Source organism: Actinia tenebrosa, unplaced genomic scaffold, assembly GCF_029948245.1.
Source record: "Actinia tenebrosa isolate PJP-AT-01 unplaced genomic scaffold, QUT_ActTen_1.0 PGA_scaffold1__47_contigs__length_23844297, whole genome shotgun sequence".
Classification (NCBI taxonomy): domain Eukaryota; kingdom Metazoa; phylum Cnidaria; class Anthozoa; order Actiniaria; family Actiniidae; genus Actinia; species Actinia tenebrosa.
The window spans coordinates 10,459,732-10,484,105 of record NW_028292578.1 but is presented as its reverse complement, the minus strand read 5'-3'; the positions used below and the strand labels follow the sequence as shown (position 1 = coordinate 10,484,105).

Sequence of the window (24,374 nt, the reverse complement as noted above, 5' to 3'; positions counted from 1 at the left end):
GTCCCATCATGGTTCACTGAAGTGTTCCACTCATTCATTTTCTTTGTTTGGGCTCCCTGTAGAGTGAGGTCATCTGACCATTTGGTGGCCTTTGATTGGCTAAGATCGTCAACGTCGACAAGCAGGTCACATGACAAGAAAGCCTGCAAAGCTAGTAATGGCGACTTGAAAGCAGTGTGAAGATATGTTTAGCATTCATTTTCGACTTTTTTTTGCCGAAATTGCCCAAATTTCGACTCGAAATAGGGAGCGTATCCTTTCCAAAAGGCCAAACTGGCAGTTTTGATGAGTAATAGGAAATACCCAAGACTATCGGACGGGTTAGTTTGGCTTCAACTAAACGCTCTTGTCACAACTACTGTCGGCCATGTTTTTTTGTTAATAAAGTCTCATATGAAAGTTTAAAAAACGCGTTGAAAAGCCGGTCAATCACATTCATAATGGCATCAGAGTATTTTTCATTTCTAATTTATATCTTTTTGTCTTTGTAGGTACAATGAAAGGAGTCCGTATCACCCGTATCAGGTAAGTAAATCAAGTTGGGAGAATCTCACCTGGAGATAATTGGGTAACAAACTTTCAAAGTTTATTCCTGCTTTTGAAACTGGACTGGACTAGATTTTTTATTAACAGAAAATAAGATCCTTAGACTTGAAGATCAAGGAATGATAATCAAATTTATTCTTGATCTCACAGAACAAGAAACAAGCGAATTGCATTGCGGACAGAGACAGATCACCAGCCGGGTCGAACAGCAGAGACAACTCACCCTATAGCTCATCAAATAGACATTCAAATTTATCCCCTCGATCTCAGAGATCTAAATCCTCTTACAGTCGGTCAAAAGATGGGAGTAGGAAGGGTAAGTTATAGACCAAACCGTCAATACGGTATACGTAATTGTAATCTAGAGTTACCAAGTTAATGAACTGGAAATGCAAATAAGAAACACCAAAAGTAATCCTGGTAATTGCAGTACATTTTCTCAAAAAAAAGAACTTGAAAAACCTTCAATGAAACCAGGAATAAAACCCTAAAAATACATCACGAGGAATTTCTAGAGAGTTTTTTTCAAATTGCTCTCTAGGCTATCATTCTTTGATATAATGCACCTGGAACTTTACCATGGTATTGATGTCCAAAGTAATACCTTATGAAAAGATATTTGAGACCTAAAAATCTTACACATGGTAAATAAAAGGAGGTTTCCTAATGATTTTAAACCATCAGGGTCATTAAATTAATTTACAGTTATTGAATGGCTTCAGTGTTAATAAAATTTCCAGATAAATTGTTTGGAAATTACAGTTGAGTAGCCAGACTATATAAAAATGAGATTATAGTGTGGTGCTCACTAAACCAAGATTGAATTAGATTTATCAATGTAAGGGTAAATTAAATTTACCTAAACAACAAGTTATCAGTCGTTTCAAATCATTTCACAAGCAATAGCATGAACTTCAGACTGAGTTTTGGCAGAAGTCCTGAAGTCAAAAACAAACTTGGACAACCCTGGCAGATATCAATCAGAGCTTGATTTTAAAAAGCTTGAAAAACACTCTATCATGGCATGCGATTAAGAGTGGCTGCAAATACTATTAGATTAGTCAATAATTTAAGAGCAGGGATACCCTTGACTTAGACAAGGTTATGCAAATGATGAATATATGCTTTTGTCAGCGTATTCTAATCAAATCATTCTGGGAGTTATAGAACACTTGAAAATATATTTAGAAAAGCACTTGACTACACCTTGCAGAGCTCTCCAACATCTCCTGTGCTTTATGTCTCCCACTGTGAAATACATTTTTTTTTAAATGTAAACCCAGAGTCAACTTGGTATTTTTTTAAAAATATATGTCACACAAAGCCGCAAGTAGTTTTATTTAACTAAGCAAGTCATTTGTCAGGCCAGAGGCACATCCCAAGTGTGGCAGGGCAACATTTTTGGAATATAAATTTCATCAATAAGCAAGCTTTAGCAATCGGCTATTATTTCTCGAATTTTGGCAAAATGTGTTAGGTCAAACATCCAGTGAGGCCAATTATTTACCAGTCAAGTGGTCATCTTTATCAAAGATTTGTCCGATGACCAGCACTTTGAGGTGCTGATAAATAGTTGACTACTATGTCACACCTGACATTGTAACCTGATGATGGGTATTGAACCTGAAAGCTCGATTATTAAATGTTTAACTTTGAAGGTTGTTGAAATATCTTCACCTATAATATGATACCAATCTACACAGAAACACTCAACCACTTTTCTTGTCGTAATTTGAGCTCGACAAAAGCTGAACAATCGAAATGAACTTGATGACTTCTTCCTTTCCTTATTGAAATATGAAGTTTAAGGTTTCCATATAAATTTTACATTGAAACATTCATGTTTAGGGTGTCTTAGTGGGAGCCATTGTCATTTCCTTCCTGTAAAACTCATTTCCACAAATGGGGTCAATCTATGGATTGGGGGTTGTACTGTACTGGTAAAGTTCCAGGACCTTTTTAATAACGACTCACACAATTATCACGACAGATATTCTTCGTTTATTGTATTGGTATAATCATTTGCAGTATATTCAAGGGGATGCTATTTAGTTTGAGAGCTTTGGCAATAATTATTATTATACATTCTAGTCACTATCTCACTTTTGATTGGCTGAGAGCCCTCAGCTTATTCACCTTTTCGTCGCTAGCTTGGATTGTGTTACTGTCACCAAAAAGTTCGGACATCGTTCTCGGATTTTCATACAAATTCACTTTAAAGAGAAAATTTAGGTAGATTTCTTTAGTTACCTATCTTAACAGCAGTAAGAAAAGGAACCAATCAAGCTAGAAAAATGATTATTTACTTGTATTTAGAGAACTAACTAAACATTAACCAAGTAAATAGTTCATTTAGAGTCAGTACATTTTTACGGAAATTCGAGCTAACAATGTCCGAACTTTTTGGTGACCGTAACACAATCTAAAACAATTTATACCCCATGACAGCTAGCCCCGAAAGGGTGAATTCCTGATATTATGTGAACTTGAGGATGATAAATGTATTATCTTTAGGTTTATCTGCAGAAAATGCATTTATCATGTCAAGTTTACACAAGGTTCAATTGAGATCAAAATAAGCTTGCTTTTATATTAAATATTTATTCTTAGTTTATAAAATGTATTGAAAAATTGAATTTGGTTTTCACATGATATTGTAAATTATCAATACCTCAATGTTTTTTGTATCTCAGTCTATGGCTTTGACAGATAACAGGGCCTTGGTCTTGATAATTTACAATATCATGCTCTAATATGCATATAATATGTTATTGGGGGGTTATAAAGTAGGAATAAATAGAAATTAAGTTATGGTTGAATTTAAGTTTATTCAAAAAATATATTTTGGTCATTAATGAATATCATATAATCATTTTTCAAAAGGCTCAAATCAGTCTCCAAATGATTCTCACCGTGGATCCAACTCCCATTCCACTGAACGGCATACCAAGTTTAACCATATTAGTACTGATGAGGTAGGAATACATGTTTTTCAATCTATTCATTAAAAATGAAATTCAATACTTTCATGCACATAAGTATTTGAATTTAACTAGTTCAATTGAGCTCAATATATCTTCATTAAAAGTTCATTTATGAAAGTGTATTGAGGGCTAGACATGCAAGTTTGTAACTATTGGGCCACTTTTGTTTGAAATGCAATTTGTTACATAACAAAATATATTTCTGTCATTGGTCGTTACCTGAAGATGCAACTCTGGGGGGGAAATGGGTTTCATTAAGTTGGGTTATTTATTTCTTTAGAAGTCATACAATATGATGGCAGATGTGTTTGGTACTAAAAGGTAATAGACTCTAAAGGGAAATATTATATATGTCAGTGCTGCCTGGCTGTAAAATGATTGATTGAGAGTTGGGGATTTTGCAAATGGTAACTGAGCAAGATTCTATGGCTTAAATTACTATAATCTTCTGTTATTACGAAACTGAATGAAAACCCTGAATCATCAAATGTTCATAATATCTTAATATTCAGAATTTTTTAATAAAAATGCACCACTAACATGGCATTAATGATACAGCTAAAGCAAAGCCAAGAACAGTCTGTATATTGGTGTCTGTTTCAGATTAAGAATAACCTAGCCGTTGATATAGAATTTGAATCATTTCCTGAATCTTGTGTTGACACTTTGTATCAATAATTGCTTTCACTGTCAGGGCTTCCCTTGGTCTCAGCATGTTAGTTCATCAGGAAAATGCTATTACTACAATTTCAAGACTGAGAAATCTCAATGGGAGAAGCCAAAAGAATGGATTGAGAGGTGTGTAATTATAAAAATACTGTAAGAGCTAGCTAGTAATTAAGATCCAATGAAAATGAAAGATGTGAGATCTAGGAGGGTTCATTATTTATTATAAGATTGTGTCTTTAGATGTTTATACAACTGTCATACTCTCGTTCAAGGATATAACTATATTATTGGCATTACACTTGTGTTGTAGAGAGAGGAGGGAGAGAGAGAATAAGGAGAAGGACCAAAATGCTATTGGTGCAAAGGAAGCAAGAGATGGTGGATTTCACAAGGAGGATTCGAATCATGAGACATCAAGAATGCGTAAGTCAAGCAGGGCTTTTATAGAAGTAGTTGTAGCTTGGTTAGTGGGCAGCCTTTGGAGTTAAAGGTGCACAGTTCGATCCTCAGGATCTCCACATCTGTTTTGACTTTTCCTTGTTCTGTGTAACTTCAGCTTTACAGTGCAACTACTGTAACCAGGGCCACTTACACTTTCCTGTTGAAGCCTGAAATCATTTTTTCAGGTCTTTGTTAACAGCGTTCTCTTAGATCTCTCATTTACTGTGATGATCAACACTATAACATGATTACACCACAGTTCTATCCATTCAATTCACACCACTTACATAGCTAACCAATCAAAATATAGAATGAGAACAATGCATTCCAACTTTGGGTAGTGGAACAAATTGGAAACATAGACTGCACAGGAATGATGTTACATGTAAACAACTAAATAGCTGTCATCATTTTCTCTTAGGAATAAGAAGATATGTTGAAAGGCTATTGTTTTCTGCTAATTTATGATTGGCTCCACTACCCAAAGTTGGAATGCATTGTTTTCATTTTACACTTTTACATTTTTCATTGTACTTCATGTCCATATTTTTATTGGTTCTAGCTGTCTAAGTTGCCCCTGTTTCAGTAGCCGCACTGTAAACACCCATAATAAGGAGCACTGAAATATTTGTGAGGGTAAACACCTTCAAATGCTCGATACATGAACCCCTGGCTTGGGAGGACAACTACTCTTTCCCAGTTGTTTCAGAGTAAAATAATTTATTTTTACCTCTATCCTTTTTAACTTGACCTTTTTATGATACACAACCATATGAGGTTATGTTGCTGGAGAGCAGCATTTCCCCATTACCAATTTTTCATCCTTCCTTCAATTTAAATGTGATCCAATTCAATCTTGAGAGATATTCTTGATAGGGTTAACTTCATGTCTCCTTTCGCACTATAATGCGAAGAAATTGCTTATTTGAATGCATATATGAGTATCACTTTCCACACATATTAAAGCTACTCTAACACTATTGAACTCTACCCCATATACTACAAGTTAGTTATATATAATTCAGGTATTTGTACAAAACTTATATTTTTTACATCTACAGATGGGTCTAAGTTTTCCCTTAAAGAGTCACTTTCAAACGAAAAAAGAGATGGGAGCAGGGCTCATATTGAAGACAGAGGAAGAGAAAATATCAAAGCAGTGGATGGTGACAGAGGACAAGGGGTTATCAAAACAATGTCAGCACATACTAGTGCTATACCTACAACATCTCAGCGGTAAGTATATGGACAGTCAAACTGCTACTTAGCAACCATCCATTGGGAATTGTGGGGAAATTAGTGCAAAAACCACCTTTGGGGAATTGACAACTGATTGCAGTCTGCAATCATTGTTTCACATTGAGGTGAATAAGCAACTTAGGTGGAAAGACATGCATTTATAGAGGACCAAAGGTTTGTTAGTGTATGTACACTATTGAATCCACACTATTATGTGTTTTTATCCTCTTAAAATAAAGTCATTATTATCATCATCATCATCACATCATCATTAATTTGATGAATAAAACAAATGGCTATAAAATAAATTTAATTTCATTCAGGTCTACTCCTGTGGCTGCAAGTTTATCAGGAAATTCTGTTGGTATGCTATGCCTTATTTCTATTTTTTGACCATTTTCTTTTTCACACAAGGACCAAGACTATGTGTTTTAGCTCCCACCTTTGTTTTAAGCAAGAGTTTTTGTAAGTTTTTACAATACAAGAAAAGACTGTGCAGAACCAAAACCAAAATATACAGACTCATTGTGGCTCTTTCCTAAACTTGTGTCTCTGTATGTTGATGATGCTTATGCTAGTGTGAATAAGGCCACGGTATCACTGTATTCCATTCAAGTTAATGGTTCTGACCTGCTGCATTTAAACCACTAAGAGCCTAAGTTGACTATTTCTCCTTTTTTTGTCAGCATCTCCAGCTGGTAGTCTACAAGATGTTTCTCCGCCATCTACTCCATCTTCACGAGCGAGCATGTTTGAATCAAGCTCACACTCATCTTCTCCACAGTTAGTCTCACTTTCACCCCATGGCTTTCAGACTTCACAGTCTCCACTACAGCTCAATATAAGACATGGGGTGTCACAACCAAATGTAACCCAACAACAATATGCCAAACAGCAGTATAGCACACAGCATAACTTAGCACAGTATGGACTTGTAAATAATGGAAATCCTCAAAATATATCTTCGTCACTGCCTACTAGCCAAGCACAAAAATCATATGATCTTGAGATGAATAAAAGACCTGCCCTGCATCCCTTGCAACAAGCCACGTTACTACAGCAAAGGAAATTAACTGAGGTAAGACTAGTTGTGTAAGAATTATCATTATTATTATCTTTCTAAGCTAAAGTCAAAACTAATTAATGCTCCTGGAAAACACCTTGTACGAGGTAAAGTGAAATAAAATAATAATAAATAATAATAAATACAAGTAAAAAATACCATTCAAATGCTAGACATTGTGTAATAGTTGAATAGAAACAATAAGAAAACAATGGAATTAGGGTCTACTAATGTGTATTTGTCAAGTACATATTTCATGGTTTTAGTGATTTTACTCTTAAACAATTCTAAGCTCAAGCAAGCAATATTTTTAAAGTGTGACATTCTTACAGTGCAACACGCCCAACTATGGTCACCCAACCAATTTTTTTTTACTAGCTAGCCCATCAGACATCAACAATTTGTGCATTTGCCCGTGAAATCACTCAGTGTGACTGCAAATATTTAAAAACATTTCAACAAAAATTTAAATATATAGCTAGGAATTTGCCTAGGTGATACCAATTTTGGTCCCTTTGCTGGCTTATACTGAATACTTTTGTAAAACAATCTTTTAATTGATGGAAACACTTGGCAGGAAAGGTTTTACTGGCATTGGTAAAAAAAAATAATTAGTTGGGTGGCCATGGTTAGGCATGTTGCACTTGAAGTATGACCACATTTGATGTACTCACATACTTCTATGCACATGAGTTTAGACCACCGTTATGGTATTTATTATACTTTGACTTGTTCTCATAAAATGTTAATGAGACCAATCATTACTTAAAGGTACTTTCACTCTTTTTTTACACAGATTCGAAACCATGGTATCACCAATTATCAGCAAACGTTTCCAATGATAACACAACCACTGACATCAGCATCTGCTCTCGTCAAAGAAAATAACAGAATACATAAATCTCCTGGCTCTCCTGTAATATTTTCTCAGAGTCTTGGAACAAACTCTCCAGCATTAAAAGAACAATTTCAACCAACAAAAATACAAACTTCCTTTGCTTCGACATTGAGCAGTCAAGCGCAGTTATCTCCTTCGTCTGTTAGTCCAGTATCAGTCCAGCCTACACCAAGTGTCAACCTACAATTGTTATCAAAATATGCAGACAAGAATCTCACAAATCATATCAATAACTTGCAGTCTGAAGGGCTTGACAAACAGGTAATTAAAGTGATTGGTATGTTTAAGAGTTTTGAATATGCTTGAACTTGTTACCTGTTACCTATCCTCCTTGCGCCCCATTGCACATAGGGCCTTATGCTTGACCTAAGCTTCATTATGTGAGGATTATGGGTGGTGCGTGCTGCTAATGCATCACCTCTCACCAATGCGAACTGCGAATGATTCCTGGGCTTGGCGTTGTATGTGAGTGGCATTGCTTGTTGGTTCTAATCTCTCCTTCAAGGGTTTTTTCGTAGAGGCGAAGCCACTATGTCATCGAGTTGTCTCTTCTTCAGTCGTTTCATACAAGGCTCATAATTTACCTATTACACATGTTCTGCTAAATTCTAATTTTATCTTTTGGCTTTCACCTAACATGGAACTTAGGGTTCTGTTTGTGATTGTCCTACACTGTGATATAGCAGCCAAAGCTTTTTTAGCAAACGAAGTTGGCAAACAGAACAGTTTGTTATGGAAGTGCATCATTTCTTTTGTTCTAAACAGGTTTTCATAGATTACACTCCATAAAAGGTATTGTGCACTGTTTTGGTACTGGTTTTAAAGAACCTGTCAAACCGGTGTACAAAGTGTATCTTCAAACGTAGTTACCATTTTCCTCACTTTTAAAACACTGTTTTTCAACTTTATCACTTCGTTGGCACATTCAGATTCCCTTTGAAGAACAAACACTAGGTGTCAATGCCTTTACTGATAAGTATGACTAGTTAGATCTTGTTAATGAGAAATATCACCAGGATGGTAAAAATATATCATGTTTACAAACTTGTCCACTTTTAACATAAGACTAGCATGCAATCATCCTAGTGACTTACAGCCATACATAGATTATACAGGGTCACATAGGAGTCATCTATATTTTTACTGCTTGGGTTTCAATTGTATGATTATATGACTGACAGTTTGATTGTTTACAGATACAAAGATTGAATGATGAGGGATGTAGCAATGTTGGTGATGCAAACAAGAACTTAATTCAACAGCTTCAACTTCGGTCACAAATGGATTTGTTGGAAATGCATATTGACATTGGTACAAAAAGGTAAGATTATCAGTTGTTGGAAATCACATTACACTTGTGGGAAAATGTTCAACAGAGCGAAGCAAGAAATATTTCTTCATGATTATTAGAGAAGTCATCACAAAATTCATCCATCTTGCCTAAAAATTCAGCTCATATAAGAATTACATTACTTTTTTAGTAAACTTAGTTCTGTAGATGTATATTTTTATGAAAGTTAAGACCAAAATGCCCCATGCTTGCTATCACAGAAAAAAACTAATCATGGCTTTGGAATAAAGCTGTTACAATCTCAGGAACAAGTTAAAAGTTATATTTCCACTTTTGCACTTACCTCTTAGTTATGATAAAAAAATTTATTTTTGGACAATTTGGTTGAATTACAAAGTAAAAGTGGCTAGGGATGTACAGTTTCATGAACTCAATGACATCATGGCTGTCTCAAATAAATATGTTTGAGATGCATTTGAATTTTATTGATTGACATAAGTTTTCAATGTCTATCACAAAACACCACTCTGTGAGAAATATTTGTCAAAATGAAAAAGCGCAAATATAACTTTTAACTTGTTCTGTTGAATCTTGTGATAATGACTTTACAGTGATCACAATTATCATCTTCTCTTAACTTTACTAAACCAAAGTAATCTAATTTCTTGTTTTTCATTTTTTTAGGATAACCTCTATGAAGGAAGTGACAAAGACACTTGAAATATTATTAGCAGAATCAGATAAAAAGCCACTTACGTAAATTAGACTGAATTAGGCTACCCAGCCATAGGCCTTTGTGCCAAATTTGCTTCTGGTGGCCAGCAAGGACTAAAGATCCTCTTGTTTGTAAATGAAGATGACAGTAGTAATCTAAACTAGTTTCACAACTTGAGAAAAGGAAACTATTTCTTGATATAAACAATAAGAAAGTCTCTTTCTTTAAAATGCAAAAGTATCAGGAACTCAAGGCTAGAATGTTTTGACCCAGAAATGCTAAGGAATTCTCCTTTGGGTTGTTAGAATATTATTACATGATAGTATGTCGATAAATGATTATCATAATATTGAGGACCCAGGTCTATGCATTTCTCTCTTTCAATGTACATTTACTTCTCATGTCATTGTTACCATATTCTATGCATGTAATTAAATGTATGTTGGAGCGCAAAAGTCCCAGAATGTTTTAAAAAACTGACCTGAACCTATTTATGGCATGATGATCCAAGGATTTTGACATAGTTTGAAATTATTTTTCTCTGATCTGTCATGCAATTAGCATATTTGGAGTCTCATAGCAGTTGCAAGTACTTCAAAGTACTCCATTAATATAGCATTGAGTTCTTTCAAAACGATTAACACTAGGTTTTGAATTTGTTTTGGTAACATCTTACTTAATGGTCATTAATAAATGTAGGATGTAAAATTGAAAGACCTGCTCAATCCGTTGTTTTTTTTACCCTTACATAGTTCACAGGGGACCAGATATTGGTGGTTTTATAATGTTTCAGTCCTACCATCTGCTATGTGCTTGTTAACAGGCTCTTTTGAATACGAGCAGGGTTTTCATTAAGGTTCTGGGATAGGAGTGTGCTCTTGGTAGCTGAGAAAAACTATCCAGCTCAAACTACCATTAATAGCTTAGTAATTTGTAAAATGTTTACCTGGTCCCCAGTACTCTCCAACATTCATGATCTTTATTGTATTTAAACTTAATGAAAACCCTGCATAAGCAATGTCAGTAACTCTTATTTCCTGTTGAAATTTACCCTTGTGCTGCTGTCAATCAAAAGTAAGATCATTAGTTCTTACACTTTTGATTCAATGGTGGGTGAGGGTGTTTTTGTTGAACGAGCTAAGTTTGTTCTATGTTCATGCTACTAGTTTGTAATATTCAAATAATTTTTTCACTCAGTGTTACTCTACAGTTTTCCCATTGTAACTCTAGATCATAAATATTAGTTATTATTTATATAATTTTCTGTCTGGAATGTGGTTGTCACTTTTAGTTGTATTTTTGCAGACCTGAAAATCAAGAACATGAGAGAATTACTAAATATATAATTTTTTAATTTAAAATTCTATAATAAATGCCTTGGTAAAATAAGCAAGTGTTGTCCAAGAAAACTGTCATGAAACCAGCTGAAAAGGTCTTTTGTTCAATAAAATATAGTTAATATAAAATAAGTTTGTTTGGTTGAAGGGGAAACTGGTAAAATTGAGAAGGATTTCCTGAGTGTCATTGACCAGAACTTGCATAATTTCCTGAAGATAAAATACTTAATGACAGATTAAAAATTTGTGAAGGATAATACATTCTATCCTTGGTAACTCTTAATCAGAACTCGGAAACTCAATTACAATTTATATCAGTTTCTTTATTTCATGAGTTTTCAATGAATGCTTGATATTATATCTTTTTACTTTATGTATTGATCTCACATTTGGTTCCTCCAAACAAAAAATGACAAAAAGAAAGTAAAGTTGTACCATTTTATAAAAATCCATAATTAGGAATAGTAATGATAAAAGGGTAAATTATACACTGAAAAGATGAAAAAATTTACTGTCCTTTCAGACCCCAGTCCTTAGTCAGAGTAAAAGAGAATGAGGTGGTGGAAAGGAGCGTTAATATAATTAGAATAAAACAAAAGAAACCAATGAGAACGAGGTGGGCAAGGAAACAAAAAAAAAAAACCCCAAAAGACAAAAGAATGGGTTAGTTGAAAGCAAAGCGTTCATTAATCCCGTTGGGACTAAGAGTGCCCAATAGGTGAATAAGCTGCATTTCTTTGGTCTTGCAATAATTAGGAATAATCTAATAATTTTTCACATCAATTATACCTTATATAATGGTTCATTACCTACATCATTTCTTTCTTCTCCCCCTCTTTTTCTATTCTCATTTTTTGTCTCTTGCTACATTTTCCATGCAATATCTGAACATAAAACAAATAAAGTAATTGTAGCACAAATTCCCTTCAACATCATTCCTTTTTTCACATTTTATTTCTATTCCCAAATTTTATTCCAAAAGTCCGACTGGATTGAGGAATTAAGCGATGTCTGATGTGTACCCACAATGCAAAGGTCTGTTTTTAAAACATGACGTATTTGGAATGTAGGCTTGGCTTACCCAAGAATCCCTGCAAGCACGAGCGGCCATCTTCCTGAATTTTTCGATTCGGAGCATTGTTGTTGTAAAAGAACACCAGTAAAAGATTGGTTAAACTCAGGCGCTGATTACTCCAAGGCCAAGATTGAAGTCCGTCAGTCTCAAATGAGAGAAGTCGCCTAAGGAAATTACATATATTTTGTGGCAGCCGTGGAATTTTTCGAGGACTGTTTAGGTCGTGATGTGTGTTAACCAGTACTCGGAAGAAAGCCTGTGTAAAGAATGTGTATAGTAGGTCTGGTAGTCCGCCCAGCTCTACGACTCTTTAATTACTGCGTAGACAAAAGAAGATATGGCTTCTGATCCAGTTAGAGAACGTTTGAAGCAGCTCGACCAGCTTTTTACCTACGGTAGTAGTGAAAATGGCTCCTACAGTCTTGAAACTTTGCTTGATGTATTGCTATTGCTGTACGATGAGTGTTGCAACTCTACCCTCCGTCGAGATAAGAATATATCCGAATTCATTGAATATGGTAAGATAGCTTTCAATCTCTGTAGTTTCTAGATTTAGAGAGACTTGCTATGTCCCTTCGAGGCTGATCGCTTTGTTTTGCTTCGCAGTCAAGCCCGTGGCTACAAAAACCAAGCAACTGCGACTGCACCGAGAAGACTTTGAGCCCCTTAGTTTGATAGGGAAAGGGGCATTTGGCGAGGTAAAGTCTCAGAACTTCACGTTATTCTTTAGTTATGTTAACTACTACTTCAAAATGACAACTGCTTGATAGCTTTGCTTTAACTCTGTCTTCTGCAACAGGTAACTGTGGTAAGACTCAAATCTACTGACAGAATTTACGCTATGAAAACCCTTAACAAATGGGAAATGCTCAAGAGAGCCGAGGTGAGTGCAAGCTTTGCTGGAAAACGCCAAGAAAAAATGACTCTCCTTGTCATACATATATGTTTACGCTTTATACTTTTTGTAAGACGCAGTCCTGGTATTGTGTACCGGTTTTGAACCGACGATGAAATTATTTATAGCGCGTCTACGTCTCTGGTTCTTTGTAATCACGCTAACTTCGGCATGAAATATTTGACAATTCATTGAGGTGGCAAAATATCATCCCTACCAAAACACTCCATAACATTCTCTTCCTAAATACTTCTGTTTTGTGCTTCTTATAAAATGCCTGCAGACGTCGGAAAGGTTGAAATGATTCACAGCATGGATTCATTCTCTTCTCATTTACGGGGCCGGCAATGGGGTCTTTCTTTCAAATGTAATAAAAAATACTTCATTTATTATTACTGAAAAGAACTATCTTCCTGTGTCAAGCCCTACAAAGATTTTCAAAGTAGCTTTACAATACAAAAATGTCGCCCTACTACAAAAAGATTTACCTTTTGGAATATTTCGATATTTAGTCTTACATAATTTTTAGATTCGTGATTTGCTGCGTTGAATATTTATCAATTATTTTAAACGGTTTTGACAAGGTTAAATCAAATCTCAAACGTAGTTCATTTTAGTCTTTGAAGTCGAAGCTAAATTCTGTTGTCCTGATCAGTATTTTTTTTGATTTAGCTTTCGTGCACTTTAAATTTTATTCATTCCTACGAACACATCAACAAAATTAAAACCTGTCAATAAAGGATCCAAAACTTGTTACAAAGTAAACCAAGGGAAGATATAGTTATTTTATGACATTTCTGTCACTCTTCTTCTCAATGAAGTTTCTTGTGAATTTGAATGGCTTTCTTGTGGATTTTCCAATGGCAAGATATAAGCTGTTTTAGCTTGTATTTTTTGGTTTTGAAGTGTATAATATATACAGTGTACACATATATACACACAGATGGGGTCAAGACAGTTCTAGAAATTATAAACTGCTGGATATTGAGAATTTTCTTTGGTCCAACAGTTGTCATAGACATATTTTCTTCATCATTTTATTCTTTGAGTTAGCTTTTCTACCCTTGGCATACATCACAGATGCAAAATACAGTTTAACCTGTTGAATCTGTCAATTTTGTGGCTTGTAATGAGAATACCTTTCTTTAAAAGGAAGTTACAATCTGTTCAAGGTTTCGCCTCAATGGGTCATTTATTTACAATATTGTTTGACTAAACCCATTTACTTGGCTTCACACATTCTAGAATCTTATTGTTCTGTTCCATAATGTTAAAAACGGGTTTCACCTCTTCATCATACAAATTCCAAGCAATAATGTTAAGCTCTTGATTGGAATCTGTGTTTATTTGATAATAACATTACTTCCTGTGGTAAATATTCACGGTTTATTTTCCCTGGCTAATAAGAAGTCAAATTCCAAGAAATGCTGTATCTGACTACACCAGTCTCATAATATTATATTTCATGGTTATTTTGTCTACCGTATCCTGTTTAATAATTATTACTAAAAGTACTTTATTCACTGTACTTCTTTGTGATGTCTGATAATGGCGTCAAGCCTTAGCTAAGACCATGAAATGCTAATTCTAAGTCATGACCAGCTTAATTAGTCATTTGTTTCTTTATTCTACTTCGTCATCTTCCTCCTTGGATCTTAATGTAAAGGCTTCTTTTTTCATTTGTTCATAATACAAATTCAAAGAAATAATTCCATAGCCTAGGCACTTTAAATGTCATAGATCCACCAGCAGTCCTAGTTATATTTATATATAACGATGACATTAATTTTTTTTGAAGTCTTATTTTAGACAGGTAGCCCTTGTTTTTGTCTGGGTTAAAGGATCAGATCTGTTGAGCTCTTTTTTTATCAATGTTTCTGGTGCCTGGATATACCATTGCCTATAATCAAACAATATACAATGAGTATTCCAGCGCTACCTAATGATGGATTAGAGAAGTGTTTTTTTTGTAATACTTTGTCACATTGTATTTTTATGAATCTTGGGTATTCATTTTTATGTTCCTAATATATAAACTGTAAATAAGTAATTCTTTCATTTGAATTAGGAGTATTTGTTAGGTTAGTATTGAGACAAAGTTATTTTCAGTTCAAATCATTTAATTTCTAGTAGCAATAACAATGTGCCTTCACCATATAAATTACATGGTTATGATTGTGCATTACTGTATGTAAAATAATATCAGCAAGTTTTGTTCATGATTTATAAATTAAAGTTAATTGCAGCACACCTTATCAGTCAAAAAAAAGAAAAGAAAAGAAAACCATTAGTTGGTTTGCTCCAACTATTTGACTTCCTGTTCTCAAAATGAAATACTGACTCATCATTCATTTATATTTTGCTTACAATCTTTGTCCACATTCTTTATTTTGATTGTAGGCTTCTTGAGAAGGCCAAAACATTTTGTATCTCATATTTTAATTGACAAATTATGAGAGATATTTCATTACAGTATCATTAAATGCATTTTTTATGGTCTGATATTTGGTATCTAATTTATTGTGTCTTGTATTAGATGAAAAAGTTTATCTGCTTTGATGAGTTTTATATTCACATCTGAAAAACTACCTTTTTTCTTTATACTAGCAACAATTTTTTTGATATTACTTCATGTATAGGTTACTCCTTGAGAACTGAACAGGTCTCTTCAAACATTAAAATCTCAAATTACTTTATTGATCAGATTGTGATTCCAAATGTGGGACAGAAAAGAAATTATATAACCTTTATCTAATTATACTACAGTGTATATGTCTGGTCACATCTTCAGCACATGATTGTTTTACTGCTAATAATATTATTTCAGAGACCTTGAATCTTTAACATGTGTGGATCTAAAAACATTAAGTATGTTGTTGTTGTCTTTCAGACGGCATGCTTCAGAGAAGAAAGAGACGTCTTGGTATATGGTGATAGACGATGGATAACTACTTTACATTATTCTTTCCAAGATGATGATTATCTGGTAAGCTGGCCAATGGAACACTGTGTTGAATATTGTAATATGGTAAAATCTTTTCTGTCACACCTTTATTAGTTAACATGTCTTGGTTCAAATGACCTTTGTTAGGTCAGCAGAAATAGTCATTCAATATTTGCAGACACTCAATAGCCATTGGTCCATCAAGCAATATTTAATTTAAGATGTATTTTCCCCCTCAAGCTAACTTTCTCATAAAAAATCAAGGCTCAAAAAAAAACATTTAACCAAGAAGCACCCACAACACATTTTTAATATTCAACATAACCTTTTGGCCAACAGAAAATAAAAAGTTTCATCAATAAAGGTGTCTATGGAAATTAAGATTTCAAAAAGATTATTTAGTTTTTTAAAATGACTAATATATACTAGACCATAAGCGAACTTAGTTTTGATAAAGATGTGATAATTCTAAAGAGAAAGAATATTTAAAGTACAGCTTCAATTGTTTTGAAAATAAGGTCATAAATCTAGTGTGTTTTGTCTTCAGATCTTGAAATGTTTTTTTTTTCTTTTCCAGGATATTAAAACATTGATGTCTTTGACATCTTAAGTATTTTTACTCTCAAATAAAAAAACAGAGAAATAAGAAGAAATTTAAAAAATTTTTGGAACTAAAAAGTGAAATTTGTTAAAGAGTCAATTAAATAATCTTGAGTAATAAAAACCCCCTTTGACTTAGGTGTTAGAGAATTAAAAAGGCTTACTGATAACAATGAAAATAAGAATCACTTTAGTGATGTAATATGTTGTGCAAGCATCTAAAAAATAATTATTCACAGCTATTGCTGATTTGATTAGGTTATAGCAAAAATATTTCAGGACATTATGGTCAAAAAATATTTTAAGTTTCAAGAATTTGTATTAAAGTGAAAATTAAGATTGACTATAATTTAAGCAAAAGTAAAAATGAAAATATTTGATTGAGTGATATTGACAGCTTGTCAAATCTGATGATTGAACAATGTTAATTAGCTACTTCAATAATTACATAGCACGTTGAGTTTGTAAGCTGGCCATTTCTTTCTTCTTCCTGCTCTAAATATGTCTTGTTATTTTGGTTTCAATTCATATTTTTTTGTTAGTAAGAGGAAATTGTTTTCAATAATGAGCAATAATGGCAAAAAGCGCCAAAGACTAGACTTTCGTATGAGTTTTGAATGCCTGTTTGAAGTGGTATTTTCAATTGTACAAAGATGTTTTGTAGCATTTGTGTTAGAATGTTGCTTTGTCAGGCTTTTTTATAGAAAATATATGGGAAATAAGCAAATGAAGGCCTAAATCTCATTTTTGAATAAAATTTTTGCTTTGGGTTAACACTTTGATTCCACTTTCATCGGTCATCTCCACTTCCAAACAAGGTAAACTTTCTGAATAACGAGATTTTAACCTTGTACAACACCCTTTCTTCAAGTAAATAGTTTTTGGCGCTCACTGCTTGAATACGAAAAGAATTCTCTCTTAATATAAAATTTGCACATATATATCTCTATACTACTATATTGGTATAATACACTGCACACTTTAGAAACACTAATCAATGTGTTTTTCTTGCTATTTGAGTGCCTTGCAGTTATTACAGACACAAGCAGCAATTTCCTATTGTTTTTATTTAAAAACATTTCTACTACCTGAGTATCTCTCCATACTTTAATATAAATACAGTTAGTCAGGCAACTAATGGAGGGATTATGTCTATTTTCATCCACCAATTATTTTCTATTTCAGTACTTTGTGATGGACTACTATAGTGGAGGTGACCTACTCACCTTACTCAGTAAATATGAAGACCACCTTCCAGAGGAGTTATCTAAGTTCTATGTTGCTGAAGTAGTACTTGCAGTATCTGCTATACATAAAATGGAATATGTCCATAGGTGAGGACAACTAAAGTAAAACTAAATATATTTTCTAGGTAATTGTCATTAATTGATTAACTTGATAATGCAGTATGTATATCCATTATGTAGTGCTGGAGTTGTCTGGGTGTTGTGTCAATATGGGGGAGGGTTTTTAATAATACTTTATTCAAAAATGCAGATTACATATTTTGAAAAGGAAGACATTGAGGTTAGCCCTATATAAGTCCCCTAATTTAAAATAAATAAATAATTTTAAGAACTAATAATATATATATATATATATATATATATGTACAATACTAACTTCAAAAAATGTTCATGTGTTTCTTAAGTCTTGTTTTAAATTTATTTACGTTGGGTTCATCTGTATGATTTACTACGTTATTAGGAAGATCATTCCAAGATTTGATTATTCGCACAAAAAAAGAATATTTGTAACAATTTACTCTAGCAGATTTGGTCTGTATTTTAAATTGGTGATTAGCTCTCGTTTTCGTACTTTTACAAAGTTCAAAATAGTCACTGAAATCTAGACCGTTCATCTTGTGTACAATCTTATAGCACTCAACTAGAGAGAGGAATTCCCTTCTAAGTTGCAAAGAGTTCCATTTGAGTATCTTACATCTGTCTTCATATGCCATCTCTTGTCGTTTTTGACCAAGTGCGATGCGTGACGCTCTTCGTTGTATAGATTCAATTGCATGGATATCCTTTACTAGGTGTGGTGCCCAAACTGGGCATGCAAAGGGTTGGGAGGTGCGAACCCCCTTTCATACCTGAAGCTCAATAGTTCCCTGTTGAAAGATAACCATACCTTTGCATCATGGTGAGAGTAGTGAAAAGAAGGGATTACTAGCTAAAAACTAATGTGAGCTGCGTCGTTGTTTCTAATGAAACAGTAATGATAAAAAGGTAAATCATACACCATGAAAAGATGAAAAAATGAAAAACTTACTGACGTTTCGGATGCTAGGCCTTCATCGGAGTAAAAGTGAGAGTAGTGGTGACCTTGCAAGGGCAGAGACCTTTTTTAATGCCTTGGACAATTATACACAAGTCTCTATCATTGCAAGGTCACCACTGTTCTTGCATCAATGCATAGGCACAGTTACCTATACCTTGTTTTATCCTATAATTTAGTCTTGCCACACGTTTGAAGTAAATTTTATTATTTTTGTAGAAATTTATTTTAAATATGTGAACAAAGGGAAGGATAGATTGAGTGTTTGTGAAAAGGTTCAACGGGTTTTACTTTGTATAAATTTGGAACCCCCTTTCAGAAATTCCTTGATCTACCCTCTAACACCCTGTGTGTGTTGCATGAATTATACTATTGTGTGCCATATAAAGTGGTATTTGTGACTGAAAATATATAGATATTAATATGAATATGCAGCACTAAAGAATTGTTGTTATGATGATGATGATAACAACAATCAATTAAAGCAGTCATGGTGTTTCGGGCCCATTGTATTGACTAATACTCAAGTCAATCAAAGGAAAGGACAATACCATAACTGATTTTTTTAAATCGTACATCCTCATTATTTTTAGATAAGCTATGGTTTGTGAATGAAAATGAAAAAAATAAAGGCTTTTAAAAGTTACCTAAAGTGTTTCTAAAAGGACCATGTCAGTTGTCTTTAAAATCCTATATTGAACATAACAGGTGTTTGCAAGTGAACACATTAGATGATAAGAGCTGCCATGTTCTATATCATACAAGGACTTCGTTATCGATCATATAAATAAAAGTTATATTGTCAGTTATTTCATTTATTGACTATTAAAAGGCAATGAAAAGATAAACCTATTTGTTCACTGTTTCATGAATACAGCTATTTCCAAAAATGTTGAATAGTGAATACTGAAAAGTGTATAGTGAATAGCAACTCATGTCATCGTGCCAGATAATAGCAGTCTTTAGGAAGCCCAATTCAGGTTAAATATACATGCTTTAGATAATGTATCAAAAATATTCTATTTTATTAAGTACAGAATGGTTTTGTTTACATTTTAGGTAAACCTGCATTGTGCTATTCAGTATGCAGTATTTAGTACATGTATGCAGCATTCAACAAATAACTGTATACATTTACAACAGATAATGTAAAACACAGAAAAATGTAGTTACAGTAAATGATGTTCAGTATTTTCTCTACTTGACTACTGTGCCAGCTGGTCTAATTAAAATAGCATTAGATAGGACTATATTCATATTATCTATGAAAGTTTGCTGTATTTGTTTTGCTAAATCAAATTGCTTTTAATGTTCCAACAGAGATGTCAAGCCTGACAATGTACTTCTAGATATTAGTGGACACATCAGATTAGCAGACTTTGGCTCCTGTCAAAAGCTTGCAAAAGATGGGACTGTAAGTCTTTTAATCACTAAAGCGGCATTACCCTGTAATGTAATTTATTATTATGTTTAAATAAAATCCATTATTATTATTACTTCTTTACAGCCACCATATTCTTAATTAATTAAGTGCCTTAAATCAAGACATCTTTTTATGGACAATACATACTTGATACTTAGTTCTACAAAGCTTAAGATTACCATCAGATAAAAGAGATTGTCATATCTAAATGCCATCTCATATTCTAAACATGACCATCAGGGGGGCAATGTTAATTCTTAAAAATAGTATCTATATCTAGTAAAAGGAACCAAAGAATTCAAATCTCTTTAAAAATACCTTTTATTTTGTCTGTGAGGTATTGAGATTGGAGTTAAGGTCTCTAGTAAATGAAACATTACATAAACATTTTATTGTGAAGAAACCCAAGAATTAAAGGAGGACTAGCACAAAAGTCATTCCAGTTTTCATTTAGCTGAAACTTTACTGGAAGTAATATTTCAGAGCCGACAATGAGGACTGGACGGGATTTCAAGTCTAAGCAATAGGTTCAAGTCTGAGGCTTAGCCGAGGACTGGAACTAACTGCGCGGACTTGAAATCCCGTCCAGTCCGATATTGGAGGTTTTGAATAACCCTTAAAGGTCCAATAATCACTTGTTAAAGTTTTTTCCTGACATTCAGGCGGGAAGTATTATATTTTAGTATGTGACGTCATACGCTCAACACACGATATTGCTCCATACATTTCTTTGTATTTTATAATCAAATTATCTCCAGTTTTATACTCAGTATTGAAGAAAAGATACCATAAAACAATTCTAACCACAAGCTATGCACATTAAGTCCCTAAGCGGACCTTTAGGCTTTTAAAATATCTGTTATTATAAAACATTTTTGTTGTTGTTGTTGCTTGTGTGTTAGGTTTGTTCATCAGTAGCTGTTGGTACACCAGATTACATATCTCCTGAAATCCTTCAGGTAAGTTACAAACTAAAGCAGTTTTGACTGTCAAAAGCTATGAGCCTCAAGTTCAAAGCTTGCAGTGTCCTGTGGACTTGCTCACTACAATATTTCGCCCCTGTTATTATGAACCTTTTCACTGCCCCTAGGAGTTTCAGGATTATGGGACTCCACTTATATTTTTTTATTTTTAATCTCTGTATCCACTGTGATCTGTTTGTAGGCCATGGAGGATGGAAAGGGCAAGTATGGTGTAGAGTGTGACTGGTGGTCACTTGGTGTCTGCATGTATGAAATGCTCTTTGGAGAAACACCTTTCTATGCAGAATCTCTATTGGAGACATACAGCAAGATCATGGCACACACAGTAAGATTAGGAGCATAATGTTCATGTGACTATAATGTTTCTCTTCAAGATTGATGTCGGAAAATTGAGTGGCACAAAAGTAAAGAATTCACCTTTCATTACTGTGGGTTCTTAAGGGTTGGATCACTGGTTGAGTCCCTATTTTGGGGAGTGTTTACTTAAGGTGTTAAAAGATATTATATTGTATTGATAATTTTTTTTTTTGCTAGGGAAAGTTCAACTATCCCTCTGATGTTGAAGTGTCTAATAATGCTAAGGACTTAATGCAAAGGTATAGTATAGTCATCCAGCATGGCTTTTGGCTATCTCATTATTGTGACATGAATTTAGATTTTGCACTTAATTAATCTTTTACAACAATGACTACAAGATTTATTTTTGTGTGTGTTTGTTCACCATAAGTATTTTTTGATAAAATTCTTCATATTATTTTAGGTTATGTTGCAAAGCATGCCAGAGGTTTGGCCAAAATGGTCTAGAGGATTTCAAAAATCACTCCTTCTTTGAAGGCATTGATTGGGACAATATTCATTATAGTAAGTAAATCATAACTACTGTACCAGTTGAAAGGCAGGTTTCTTTTATGGCTTGACATCTTAAATGCCTCAGAGATCTATACATATGATACGTGTAATATGATATATTATTTAAACATATCTTTTCTTAGGAAAGTATTTACTATAGTTTTTTTCTTTCTATTCTTAGTGACTCCGCCATACATCCCAGAAGTCAACAGTCCAGATGATACATCAAATTTTGATGTTGACATTGAAGAATCCAGAGCAAATGTAAGATCATTATGTCTTTTAAGTAAAAAACAAAACACCTAAAATCAGCAAAAAAAAAATACCTTGACCTAGCATAGTCCTATTGAGAAGCCATTCTTCTCCTACAAGTTGCTCCCTTCCCATAGCAATGTGAAATGGACAAATGCTCATCTGCCAGCCATTGTTAGGCAAAACAAGATTGATAACAGGGAGGGAGGTTTATATTATCTGGGAATAAATTTTAGAGCAAAAATTTGCAAATATTTCCATGACATTAGAAATTAAGCATAAGGGTGTAATCATCTTATTTGCTGATTGTAGTTTTCTTTTTCTTCTTTTCATTATCCTTCATTTTCTATTTGTTTTTTATTCACCTAACTTGAACTTTTCATTGATATTTACTGTGATCATTCCCATTTATTTACTTTATTTTCTTTACCCAGTCACTTTTGGTTCACATGGACTTACCATAAGTTTCATTTTTCTTTGATTCTCAGGAGGCCAACAGACCTTCATCCATGTCTCCATTTACTGGTCATCATCTCCCTTTCATTGGTTTCACTTACACTGAAGGAAGGTGAGAAACAAGATAATATCAATGGTGGATCATTGGCAGTGTGTGGTGGGGGGGGGGGGGGGGCATGGCTCTTACTTTGTAAATCTGAGGACATTGAAGCACAAGTTAAGCCCTAATTTAAACTGACCAATATGATTAAACAATGTCTGGCCAGAACTGAAACTTGTCCAGTCAAACCTTTGCCTTCCTTGTCATTTTGACCGGTAACGTTGAGACAGAAACAATGCTAAAACATATTTGGCCAGCGATTATAATCAGCCATTACTTAAAGCCCTGCAAAAAGTGGATGATTGATAATGTCCCCACCCCCTTGAATGTATGTTTAAATTTTTAAAAAAAGCTTGGGCATAACATTTTTCCTATTTCAAACCCTGTGTCATCCCCCGTGTCATTCCCTGTAGTATTATTCCTTTGTTTAATGGTTACACATGAGAAAAGAGTGACATGAATAATGCAACTTAAACAAAGAATTTTAATTCTAAAAAAGAAGGACACATGGTCGAAAATGGGAAAATATACATCCAAGCTAAAGAGGTTTACAAATTCTCCATTCCACAGCACTATGTCTGATAGAGCAAAAGATCTAATAAACAAGAATAATAAAGAAAAGGGTAGTGGTGATGTTACTCTACGCCCAGTACCTGGCAATGGTAAGCGTACTTACTACCTACTTTGCTCACTCTGACCTAAAGGCTAATTTGAATTGAGATTTAGTGGTGCCCCAACTTTGATCAGCCCAAAGGTTAATTTTAATAGTTGGATAAGAGTAATTTGGCCTGTAAAATATTTTAAAGTTTAATATTAGTCCATCATTTTCACATAGCAATTTTATTAAAAGATAAGGATAATGTTCTTTATACACTTATCAAACTCATTAATAATTCATGAGCAAAACACAACAGAAATCACGACCGTGAAGAGTGTTGTAAATCTGATACAAAACTGTGTTCATTTGCATAAACTTTAAGTTGGATTTTCTTGGCTAGATTCACTTTAATTTTGAAAATTTTAGTGAAACACAAAGGAACTAACCTAGACGTTTGATAAGTCATATACAGTATTTGTGTCCGTGTTGTATCAGGCTACGCTACACCTCGTGGTTGTATACAACACGGCCACTCATAGTGTACATATTGCAAAAAGATAATGCTTGTTTAAAATTTGATCTAATGATTTTAGTATATTTTTTTAGCACCAAGTTCCCTCTCAGTTGAAGCATATGAAAGAAGAATCCAAAGAATGGAAAGAGAGAAAAGTGATCTTGCTAGAAAACTTCAAGGTATAAAAGACCTAGTATAGTAGTAATAAATTATGCGTTCGGG

The 24,374-nt window shown here is 33.8% G+C and overlaps 2 protein-coding genes across 7 annotated transcripts in view; both read left to right on the top strand.

The window, feature by feature from the left end:
- Positions 1-138: 138 nt before the first annotated feature.
- On the top strand, positions 139-11,315 carry LOC116295782 (uncharacterized). Its single transcript, XM_031703709.2, has 12 exons — positions 139-320; positions 492-525; positions 697-862; positions 3,430-3,521; positions 4,225-4,328; positions 4,510-4,622; positions 5,702-5,876; positions 6,203-6,243; positions 6,566-6,957; positions 7,739-8,101; positions 9,037-9,161; positions 9,816-11,315. The coding sequence occupies exons 1-12, from the start codon at positions 286-288 to the stop codon at positions 9,889-9,891; spliced, it is 1,716 nt and encodes a 571-aa protein (XP_031559569.2). The 5' UTR covers positions 139-285; the 3' UTR covers positions 9,892-11,315.
- Positions 11,316-12,270: 955 nt separating this feature from the next.
- LOC116295783 (serine/threonine-protein kinase MRCK beta) overlaps positions 12,271-24,374 on the top strand; it is a 41,405-nt gene continuing 29,301 nt past the window's right edge. For all 6 annotated transcript variants that reach the window (XM_089033202.1, XM_089033200.1, XM_089033198.1 and 3 more), the window contains exons 1-14: positions 12,271-12,776; positions 12,865-12,956; positions 13,058-13,141; positions 16,044-16,139; positions 17,883-18,031; positions 20,298-20,391; positions 21,303-21,359; positions 21,565-21,708; positions 21,918-21,979; positions 22,144-22,244; positions 22,414-22,496; positions 22,973-23,052; positions 23,611-23,702; positions 24,245-24,331. In XM_089033202.1, the coding sequence (XP_088889328.1) occupies positions 12,596-12,776; positions 12,865-12,956; positions 13,058-13,141; positions 16,044-16,139; positions 17,883-18,031; positions 20,298-20,391; positions 21,303-21,359; positions 21,565-21,708; positions 21,918-21,979; positions 22,144-22,244; positions 22,414-22,496; positions 22,973-23,052; positions 23,611-23,702; positions 24,245-24,331 (1,402 nt within the window). In that variant the 5' untranslated portion in view covers positions 12,271-12,595. The remainder of the gene's footprint in view (positions 12,777-12,864; positions 12,957-13,057; positions 13,142-16,043; positions 16,140-17,882; positions 18,032-20,297; positions 20,392-21,302; positions 21,360-21,564; positions 21,709-21,917; positions 21,980-22,143; positions 22,245-22,413; positions 22,497-22,972; positions 23,053-23,610; positions 23,703-24,244; positions 24,332-24,374) is intronic.

Bases quoted from the DNA above. Each gene is read 5' to 3' on its own strand.
- LOC116295782 (XM_031703709.2), top strand. From the start codon at position 286: ATGAGTAATAGGAAATACCCAAGACTATCGGACGG. The intron at 321-491 runs GTTAGTTTGGCT...TTGTCTTTGTAG, and splicing joins TACCCAAGACTATCGGACGG to GTACAATGAAAGGAGTCCGT. The intron at 4,623-5,701 runs GTAAGTCAAGCA...TTACATCTACAG, and splicing joins TCATGAGACATCAAGAATGC to ATGGGTCTAAGTTTTCCCTT.